The sequence below is a fragment of the Rhincodon typus genome, chromosome 1 (genome assembly GCF_021869965.1).
Source record: "Rhincodon typus isolate 14 chromosome 1, sRhiTyp1.1, whole genome shotgun sequence".
NCBI classification, from domain to species: Eukaryota; Metazoa; Chordata; class Chondrichthyes; order Orectolobiformes; family Rhincodontidae; genus Rhincodon; species Rhincodon typus.
Genome location: NC_063332.1, coordinates 130,157,967 through 130,169,574, shown reverse-complemented (window position 1 = coordinate 130,169,574; position 11,608 = coordinate 130,157,967). Strand labels below are relative to the sequence as shown.

At 39.0% G+C, this 11,608-nt stretch overlaps 1 protein-coding gene across 4 annotated transcripts in view; it reads right to left on the bottom strand.

The window, feature by feature from the left end:
- LOC109934644 (lipopolysaccharide-responsive and beige-like anchor protein) overlaps positions 1-11,608 on the bottom strand; it is a 722,782-nt gene that overhangs the window by 589,571 nt on the left and 121,603 nt on the right. For all 4 annotated transcript variants that reach the window (XM_048614313.1, XM_048614252.1, XM_048614407.1 and 1 more), the window contains exons 17-19: positions 7,813-7,943; positions 907-985; positions 203-336 (exon numbers count right to left, since the gene is read on the bottom strand). In XM_048614313.1, coding sequence (XP_048470270.1) covers positions 203-336; positions 907-985; positions 7,813-7,943 — 344 coding nt within the window. The remainder of the gene's footprint in view (positions 1-202; positions 337-906; positions 986-7,812; positions 7,944-11,608) is intronic.

Genomic DNA, 11,608 nt, shown 5'->3' with positions numbered 1-11,608 from the left:
GCGAGAGAGGGGGAGAGCATGCGAGAGAGGGGGAGAGCATGCGAGAGTGAACAAAAGAAGTGAGAGACAGAAAGAGAATGAGTGAGAGAGTGAGACAGAGAAAGAACAAAGAGTAAAGGAGGACTCAGCTACATCATTCATAACTATCTTATATAATTCAATGCAGCCTGCAATATATTTTAGACTATACTTGAAAACTTACTTGTACCCTCAATGAGCAATTCTTGCCCATGACTACCCAGTAGAGTACGTGAAAGAAAAGGAGCAAAATCCACAAAAATCTCTCTTAGAAGAGGGGCTGTCTTCTCCAGTGCACGTTCGAGCCTTGCTGTGATACTAAATTGGTAATGAAAATTGTTACATTTAAAACTTTGCAATGATGATTGATTAATTTGAAGATACAAAATTAAGCTAAATTATTTCAAAGTTATGATTTGGAGATCAAAATATTAGCTTAAAATAATAACAAAGTATTGGAGAAACTCCAATAGGTTCTATCTTACATTCTTTTGAAGACAACTCATATTGGACTTGAAACATTAACTTTTTTTCCTTTCTATAGATGATGCCAGAACCTTCTGAGTTTCTCCAGTGATTTGTTTTTCATTTCAGATTTTGAGCATCTGGAGTATTTTCTTTTAACTTGAAATATTGGTACATTTCATTTGTTAGACTCTGTCCACCGGTTGTATTAAATGCAGCAGAAACACACTCCATTATGTCAAATGTTTATCACATGTTTAAATACCTAATTTTATATGGTAACAATTGATTCTCAGTAAATAAAACTGGAATTCTTTTCACAAGATCAAGCTGTACCAAATTCCATTTAGAACAGCCAAATGAAAAAATAAACGAAAAGCAACATAACAGATCTTGATGAAAAGTTAATTAAAAAAAAATTACCTCATATTTGCTGCAGAGTCCTCTGGCATCGGAGACACAGTTTGAACAGATGGCAGTTTTGAGTTGGATGGTCCACCACCTAAGAGAATTCCATCAACAAATTTACTGACAAAATATATGCCAATACTTTTTTATTCAGCAAAATTGGTATGATAGATCGGAGTGCTCTCCATGAACTATTTGTGTATTAAAACATATGGGGTCTTCAAGATTTTTCGTGATAATGTTTTTCTTGAAAATTATGTGGAACCTACTTAAGAATTGGTGCAGTACAATTTTCAAGGAGGAGTTCAATTTGAATTTGGAAAGCAAAATGAGACAATAAAATTTGTCAAACAAAGAGGGCCAAGCAGGAAAACAAAAATACAAATGTTGCATTATTCTTTAAAAATGATACATCTTCAACTTGTGTTGTCTAATACATTACATACAGCTAATTGAAAAACGTGAATTAATCGCAATTTTGGTTGGTAACTTGAAAAGGATTATTAGATAATCTATTCTGATGAGTCATTAACCTGAAATGTTAACCTTATTTCACTCTCCACAGATGCTACCTGATTTCCAATACTTCAAGCTTTGATTTTTGAATTGAAGACACAAGAATTTTGCAAAAGAAACATTCACTGGGTATGTGATCTCAAATTTCATATTCATACAGTTTATTGTATGCACTTCAAATGCTGTGTGCACTGACTGGTTAGATTTGAAGTTAAAAAACAGAGTGTGGAAGTGCAGGGAAACAACAACAATGGTACAATTGTATGGAATGTCATCAACATGTATAAAGTATGTGCAACCAATAACAAGCAGCTCCAACAGAATGTACCAAAGCAATAGCAACATATCACCAAACGGTGTTCTGAATGGTACAAGAATTAGTCTGACAATTCTCAATTAGCAAGTCACCACTATCAGCAAAAAATAAAGTATTGTTTTCAAAGAAAACCTTGAGGCAGGGTTTTGTGGTACATCACTCATGTTCCTACCTTTGGGCCAAAAGATCTGGGTTCAAGTCCAACTTCAAGATGCGATGGCTACAGAGGCGTGACATACCATGTCCAAATAAATTGACAAAATACTAAAACTGAAATTTGATGTACATTTGCCTGCATTGTGTTGTAATTTTCTACAAAAATTAATGCATGTAGTTTTACTGCTGTCATTACACCCAAGCCTGCAGCTAGTCAGAAATTTCTACTGGATAAGGTTATCTCAGGGTTGTAATATTTACTGCTAAATTTTCTCTGGTTTGTGATTAATATCCATAATCCATCATAGGGTTTCAAGAAGAAAGCCATAGATCTCAATATGTGGGGCATTAGTGGCTTTAAGCGACCCAGTCTGAGCAGCATTTTAGAAATAACATCAAAATACAAATCAGTGAACTACATGATGAAAAATCCTTTAAACGACAAATAAAATTAAAATCTACTCAATTCAGTAAGATCTGGGCCTTGAATAAATCAGACTTTGGTGTCCTCACAAGCATCACCATCTTAATGATAAGTTCTTGTTACATGTATGCCTAAAATGCTTTATTACCTGAGAAATTGCAAATGGAGCTGAAAACAGTCGATCATCAAAAGTCCAAATTTTCACCTTATGATGGTCAATGGTGAATTAGCTTAAGATAGGTAAACTTTGAATCTAACCCGAGTATCCTGAGACTTGTGACTGAGATGCAGGCATCTCTCCAAATCCTGTAGGAGAGCCTATGCCCCACTGATTTTTTTTAAAATTCATTCATGGGATGACAGCGTTGCTGGCTAGGCAAGCATTTATTGTCCATCCCTAATTGCCCAGAGGCTAGTTAAGAGTCAACCACATTGCTGTGAGTCTAGAGTCACACACAGGCCAGACCAAGCAAGTATGACAGTTTCCTTCTTTAAAGGACATTAATGAACCAGATGGGTTTTTCCAACAATCGGCCGTGGATTCATTGTTAACGTTCAACTCTTCATTCCTGATTTTTATTGAATTCAAATTCCACCATCTGCTGTGGTAGGATTTGAACCCGGGCCTGCAGAATTTAATTTTACAAAAGCTTTTACAGTGTAACACATTTATATGTTGACTAGATTTCAAAGGCACTCATAGCTCACCTCTCATTATCGAACTCAGTTGTAATGAGATCTGTAGCCAACCATATTGACAGACCCAAACTGAGCATGATTTAAGAGGTTACGTGACAGCAGTGATTCTTTCCATCCCTTTTCTGAAGAACGAAAGTACTAAGATAAGGCAGTAGTTTATCAGGTTTTTTTTATATTTCTTCAAGGGATGAGGGCATCGGTGCCTAGGTCAGTATTTATCTGCTCATTCCTAGTTGCCCAGAGTCAAGAGATAACCACACTACTAAAGAGTAGGCGAGATCAAGTAAGGAGGTAAATTTTCCTTCTCTGAAGGACATTAATGAACCAATATGTTTTGACAAATGCCAATCGATGGTGATGACTTTTGTTTATTTACTCATGGGATGTGGGCATTGCTGGCTGGCCAATGTTTATTGTCTGTCCCTGGTTGCCCTTGAGAAGGTGGTGGTCAGCTATCTTCTTGAGCCACTGCAGTCTATGGGCTGTGAGCAGATGCACAATGCTTTTATGGAAGGAATTCTACAATTTTTACTCGGCGATAACAAAGGAATAGCAATACATTTCCATGTCAGAGCAGTGAATAGTTTGGAGGGGTACGTGCAGGTAGTGACTTTCCATTATATCTGCTATCCTTACCCTTTGAGATGGAAGTTGTTGTACACTTGGAAGGTGCTGTATACGTATCTTTGGTGACCTCGGTCACCATTAGTCTAGCTTTTTATTCCATATTTTATTGAAGTCAAATTTCACTATCTGCCATGATAGGATTTTAATTCATGGCCACAGAATATTAGTCTAGGGATCCGGATTACTTGATAAACCAGCACCTCCCCTGAATTTGTTGCATTTTCTGTGGACAGGACATAACTGGGCAATTTTCCATTGCCAGGTAGACACCTGTGTTATAGCTGTCTTGGAACACATTGGCCAGAATTTAGCAAGCTGTAGAGTGTAGGTCTTGAGCACAATTTCCACAAAGTTGTCATGGCCCATGACCTTCATTGTAATTAGTAACCAACTATTTCTTCATGCCACATAATGTTAATCAAAACACCTGAAGACTGGGATCAGGGATGGTGACCTCACAAGATCAATTATTAATTATTTGGTTGAAATATTTCAGTCACTGTCTCACTCGAATACATACTCACAAAGTTACTTCCTCCCAAAATTGCTGAATTGTGCACCACCATTTGTAATTGAATATGGCACTACTGCACAGCTTTGAACTGTTCCTAGATTGTCAAATATTCAGCTGTCTTCAACATTCAACTTTTTATTGACTTGTTTCAACAAATTGAAACCTTATTTTTAAGGCAAGCTTGATGACCTGGCTTAATAATGATGAATGTACAATGCCATAAAGATACACATCGTGGTACAATTTGTGAAGATCAGAACACAATTTTGCTAAATGCTGATTTGAGTCAATTTGAACTTAGAACAATAAGCTTGAAGCTTATAGAACTATGTAATCTATCCCATGACAAATTGGTCCTGTCACTCATGGACCATCCACTCGTGCAAGGAGGGTACTTGTTCTCCAATGAGACAGTATAATAACACCTCACATCGATGCTTTCATGAACAAACGCACCTGCAAAGGCAAATTGACAGGAATGAGGTCGAGAAGGTTGGTCTCTCAAAGTTGGTTACATCACCATGTTCTACCTTCCCAGTCTGGCAGCATCCTTCTGAACTCTGTCAGTTGCTGATGTGTTACAAACTAACCACATTTAGTGATGACCCCTGTCCATAGTATGTGCCCTCACTCCCCTGAATGCTTCCTCCAAGTGGAAGTAATTCAAAGCTAAGAGAAGATATAAGGTAGTTATTCGCAGGAAGTTTATCTGAAACCATCAAACCTTAGGAGATCTTGAAAAATCCACGGGAAAATCCCTACTGACACTATGAACAACAGTGATGGATAAGACAGGGATGTCAGTCAATAAGTAGGTTTGAGAATATTTGCCATATTGTTTCTTCCACAACTTTAATTTTAGAGTCAGATTGCCTGGATTTGCCTTTGGTGCATCCTCATTTGATGCCTAGGTCACAGCCCTTATTTTTAAAATAGCTTGTTGTTAAGTTTTATTCTTTGTAGTAACAGGGTGGCTTCAGGAGCAACCTCAACATGATCAACTTTTAAAATTCTGTCCAGTCCCCAATATGGTCCTGATCATAACAGGCCTTTTTGGGAGTATGTGACAGGTATTTTTCCCTGAAAGCTTTAGTCCAGCTGTTAGTTATTAGTGAAAGCCAACAACTTCGTAACATAACTATTCTTCACTGACACTGGCTTTTTAATTCCCAAATATCTTTTCAGTAAACAGAATTTCAATCCTGAAACGGCCCTGGAGGGATGTGAACTCACATTCTCCAAATACAAGTCCAGACCTTTCGACTATTGTTTCAGAAGTGCAATTATGACACTGATGAGGGTTACAGGGTGTCCTCGTGCACTTTCTCCATTTTCTCTCTCACTCGATGCTGACCAGGGCCAAAGAATCCTGCAGCAGATCTTGGCTCATAGCTGGTAAGACTGAGCAGGGGAGCTGTACGTGGGCTTCAAGGCCAAAACTGATGCCTTCTAGTCCAGATTAAGTTTGATGGCTCTCCTGCATTGTTCTACCACCTGTGGACTACAGTCTATCACAGACACTTGCTGTTTCAGCCACTGCCTTGGGAGACGGAAGTGTGCGGGGACTATCAAGCTTGGAAGTCTCCAGGAAGTGACTATGAGCCAGGAAGTGTGGTTCTGCCACGTATAGGTTGGTCCTGAGGAGCAGTTTGGAGGACATTTCTGGACCTAATAACAATGTTAGAACAAAACCACACAATAAAATGTCAATTATTATAGGAATATTCTTATTACTATCCCTTTACCACTATTCAGTCCTTATGGAAACCAAATCCCACCTTCATATTGAGGAAACCCTCAATCATGTTGTGTTTCTACCACTGTGCTAAATAGGATAGACTAAGAATAGATCTAGCAGCTCAAAATTGGGTATCCATGAGACACGATAAACCAACAGTATTGAACATCAATACCATCTGAAACTCTACTGCCTGGTATATCACTCATACTTCCATGACCTCAAGCCTAAAACACTGGAAAAAAATTCAAGTACTATCTGTGCCCCAGCTACATTACTGAACTTGACCAACCTTGTAATTTTGTCTTCAGCCTCAAACGCCAATCATGGAATGAAGTTTCTCAGCCAACAAACATTCTAATGGGTGCACAAGTCTCCTTTGGTAAGGAACCCACAATTTTAAGGGTATCAGCAGATCAAACTCTACAAAAAAATCTGACTTGATCGGCTTTTAAACAGAATTTTAAACATTAACCAAATGTCTCAAAGCAAGCATTTAAAGTTGCTTTGAAATCTAGCAAGATTTTTTGTTATTAAGTAATTTTTTTAACCAATACATGAATTTGATACATGGAGCGATTCTCATTTAGTTTTTGAAAGCAATCAACATTTGGGAGGAAAACAGGAAGAAACTGTCATATGTTTCTCAAGTTCAACTAGTTTGAATAAAATATCATACAAATAGTGATGAAAAGAACTTAATTTTTAACATGTTGAAGAAACAATACTGGCCAAAACAAAACTCCAAGTTCCAATTTAAACCATAATGTGCATACGAGTTAAATATGTCCAAACTGACTGCAGCAAATCAAGTAAATCTGGCCAGATGCAGTAGCCCAATCAAACATGTGCAAGCAAATTGATTTATCTATGTTAATCCCTCACTGATAAACTGGCTCCTTCTGAAAGGCAGTTTAACAGACACTGGTAAAGACTTGAAAGAAAATTCAAATAGATCATCCATCTGCTATCCTCCTTGAGAAAGTCCATTGTTTACACAAATTCATCAGTGACTAACTTAGTAGTGGCTTCACTAGTATATGGTAAAAACATGGAAAAAGCTTGAACAAAACTGTACTTGCTTACTGCAGGTCTGCTTAATTTCCAAACTTTTTTTTATACATAATGGTGCCTGCCGATAATATCAAATAGTTATCATTGACACAAATGCAGCTTTTTATGATGGGACTGTAAACTAGTTTAAAAGAAGCTTACACAGCATGAGAAAAAAAAAATCAACAAGACAACCATAATGGATGCTATGGTTATTCCATAGTTTGTAACTTTAAAAATATTTCATTTAGGAGACAATTAATTACATAATAATTCAAAAGAAAATGTCAGTTGTATAAAAAATTTTAAGTAGTTCAGAGATTTCGGATACCAGCAGTTTATAGGCAGTTACCAGAGTCATGTGTTATCAAACATTAATTATCTACCTTAATTTTGCTACACTAATAGCACTCTCAACAGCATCAACAAAGATCTGTAACAGTAAGAACATATGGCCCCATATTCTGAAAGGATCCATTTCAGTTAACTGGGAGAGCAAGATGAAACGTTGCGTCACGACAGCATATTAGCAGCTCAATTTTTCAATGAATCTGCTGAGCTAATGTAAGATAGTTTCAAAAGCTACTTTGTATGAAATGCAAATGCATTTAGTCCTTTCCAGAAATCAATCACCGCAAACTACAAAAGAACAGGAAATTTCAAATTTGCCTTTCAACAAGGCATCTTGTTGGAAACAACCTGTTATGATATTCTGATGAAACATTTCAACCTAATAAGTTAAATATAAATCACTTAGGTTAATATTAGCTAAGTTGGAAATAGGTTCTAAATTTCAAAACATTTCATATTACATTTTAGGATGAGTCATTAAAGTACTTCTGGCATACCAAACCAGGAAAAAAATTGCAGAGATTTACCTGTAGGCTCAATGGCAGTATTCTCAGCAGAGTCAGTAGTAGAGACCACACTAACTGCATCTGTGGCAGCAGGAGTTACAGTTTCACTTCCAGCAGCAATCAAAGGCTTTTTAGGAGCTATCACAACACTTCTACAAAAAAAATGAATATTAGAAAAAGTAACACCATTAATGATAATATAATGTGTGTATTTGCCATGTCAGTAACATGGAACATCCCAAGACATTTCACAGGAGTACAAAAGAAACATTGCCAACAATTTGTCTAAGAATGACAAATCCTGTTATCAAAGCAGAGATCTGAATTATTAATAATATGAATAAAATTCCTCGTAAAAGTCCACATTTCTGATGCCTGCTGTGTTTTTTTTTCACGCCTACTACAAAAAGAGAGACATAATTCTAGAAGAACACAAATAAACTGGCCAAACTCCTTCTCCCAGCGAAGATTATTGAAAATATACATTCCTAAAGGCAAAAACAGAAATTGCTGCAAAAGCTCAGCAGGTCTGGCAGCATCTGTGGAAAGAAATCAGAGTTAATGTTTCAGGTCCAGTGACCCTTCCTCAGAACTGATGGCACCTAGGAAACGATTGGTTTTTATGCAGACGATAGCATGTGGGGAGGGGGTAAGGAGTAAATAATAGGTGCAGATACAGCCCAAAGAGAGAGAAGATGATTTGAGTTAGAAGGAGAGATTGGAGAGGCTGGGACTTCTTTCACTGGACTATAGGAGGTTGACACCTGACCTTATAGAGGTTTACAAAATAATGAGGGGTATAGATAAGGTGAATGGTGTGTCTTTTGCCTCGGGTGGGGGATTTCAAGACAAGGGAGCATATTTTTAATGTGAGAGAACACAGATTTGGAGAAGCCAGGAGGGGCAATTTTTTTTTTTGAACAAGGGGAGTGGTTCATGTGGGGAGTGGACTTCTTGGGGGAGGAGGGTGATAGATACAGGTACACTTACCACATTTAAAAGACAATTAGATGAGTACATGAATAAGAAATGTTTGGAGGGATATGGGCCAAGCTCAAGCATGCGGGAGTAGTTTAATTTGGGATTATGGTCAGCATGGACTAGTTGGACCGAAGGGTCTGTTTCCATGCTGTATGAATCTATAACAGTTGGACAGACAAGGAGTCGATAACAATCACCCTAGGAGAATGAATAGCTACTAATGGGGATAATTAGTGGCTAGCAATGGGTTGTGTGTAATAGCAGTCTACGTGATAACAAGGCCTGGTCTGAGAGGGTTGGGGTAAGGACATGCCAAGTGTTACATGGTGGGGTCATGGTCCAGGAAGAGATAGGAGGAAGTATCCGAGAGCAAGGCTCCCAGCCAGGTCCGACCCATCTCCCGCACATCCATCCTTGCCCCGTCCTTGCCCCGTCTTTTACCTCCCACTACAGTGTTGGGGTTCACTTGTCCTCACCTACTGTCTCACCAACATCTACATCCTGAGGATCATTAGCCACCATTTCTGCCATTTCCAGGGGATGCCACCACTAGATATATATTCCCTCCCCTAACCTATCAGCCTTCTGCAAGGACCATTCCGTCCAGGACACTCTAGTCCATTCCTCGCTCACTCCCAATATGCCCCCACATCCTCATGGCACCTTCCCCTACAACCACAAAAGGTGTAACACCCGCCCGTTTACTTCCTCCCTCTTCAGAATCCAGGGGCCAAACACCAGGTGAACCAGCACTTTACCTGCACTTCACCCCATCTGGTCTGCTGCATTCACTGCTCACACTGTGGTCTCCTCTACATTGGGGAAATGAAGCCTAGACTGGGTGACCGCTTCACAGAACACCTACAGTCCATCCACAAAAAAGACCCTGAGCTTCCAGTTGCCTGCCACTTCAACACATCACTTTGTTCCCTGGCCAACATCTCTATCACAGGCTAGATACAGTGCTCAAGCAAAGCTTAGCGCAAGCAGGAAGAAAAGCAACTCATTTTCTGCTTGGGAACTTTACAAAACAGATATTGCTGGAAATTACTTAAAATACACCTCTTAAAGCCAACAACCTTGCATTTTAAGCAGCTGCTTATCTCAGCAAAGGGAGGATAGAATTGTGGCAGCAGAACCAAACCCTGAAAATACTCTCCGTCTCTCATGAGGAAAAGTGCCTGGTGACAGGACTGATTTGACAGAAACATCAGGACACAAAGAACTCAAAAGACTACTGCAAGATTCTGCTGAGGATACAAAACACCAATTAAATAACTATAGTCACAAGTTAAAATCTAAAGGTCAAAGAACATGCTATGGACTTGAAAAAGTATATTCCTTTATTGTTGCTTTTGGAATTAACAGATCATAAACTTGCTCTTTTTTCACTTAAAAATATTGTACTTGGTTACTGTTGCTGGTGGAAACCGTTGTAAACTACATTTTGACGAAATGTATAGACCTGTGCTAAAGAACATAAATCTTTTTTGAGGCCAACTGCAGGGGTTGAAGAGAAGAACCAATTAACACATCCTCACCTGTCATAAAGCAGATAAATTGCAAGACAGTAGCTTAAGTTGGTCCCTTAGAAGAAGAGGTAGGAGAAATTAACTTGGGAAGTGGCAGTGTCCTTAAACAAATAACTTAATTTGGACTTTGATGGGATGCAAACGCTGCTGGTGAGGCCAGCACTTGTTGTTGTTCCCAAACTGTGATTGAACTGAGTGGCATGTTACAAAAACAAAGTTGATGGAGAAGCTCAGCAGGTCTGGCAGCATCTGGCAGTGAAGGAAAAAAACAGAGTTAATATTTCGGGTGCGGTGACCCTTCCTCAGAACCCCTTAGGTCCCCACAGTGGCATGCTATGCTATTTGAGAAGGCAGTTTACAGACAGCCAGCCACATTGCTATAGGTCTGGAGACACAGTTAGGCCAGGTTAAGTAGGAATGACAGGTCTCCTGTTCTAAAGAACATTAGCGAACAAGATGGGTTTCTATGACAATCAATGTTAGTTCCATGGTCATCATAACTGAGAACAGCAATTCCAGATTTGGTCAGTGCACCGTGTATAGGGGGTTGGGAGGTCATGTTGTGGCATGGTTGGGCCACTATTGGAATACTGCGTGCAATTCTGGTCTCCCTGTTATAGGAAGGATATTGTGAAACTTGAAAGAGTTCAGAAAAGATTTACAAGGATGTTGCCAGGGTTGGAGGGTTTGAGCCATAGGGAGAGGCTGAACAGACTGAGGGTATTTTCCCTGGAGAATCAGAGGCTGAGGGGTGACCTTATAGAGGTTTACAAAATCAGAGGGGCATGGATAGGGAAATAGACAAGGTCTTTTCCTCAGGGTAGTTCAAAACTAGACAGCATAGGTTTAAGGTGAGAGGGGAAAGATTTAAGAGGAACCTAAGGGGCAAATTTTTCAAGCAGAGTGCATAGAATGAGCTGCCAGAGGAAGTGATGGAGACTGATACAATTACAACATTTAAAAGGCATCTGGATGGGTATATGAATAAGAAGGGTTTAGAGGGATATGGGCCAAATGCTGGCAAATGGGATTAGGTTAATTTAGGATTTCTGGTAGGCATGGATGAGTTGGACCAAAGGGACTGTTTCCGTGCTGTGTATCTCTATGACTCTAATTTACTTCCATCTCCATCAGCTACCAGAACATCCTCTGAACTAGTAGCTTTGTCTTCTTCACTTTGTGTCAATCTACACAGTGGAAAATGCAAGTTATACAAAAAAAAAAAGAGGGCAGCCGAGGTACATCAAATGTGAAGCAATTAAAGTAATTAACATCAGCAGAGAAAAAGTATAGAGAAATGCAAT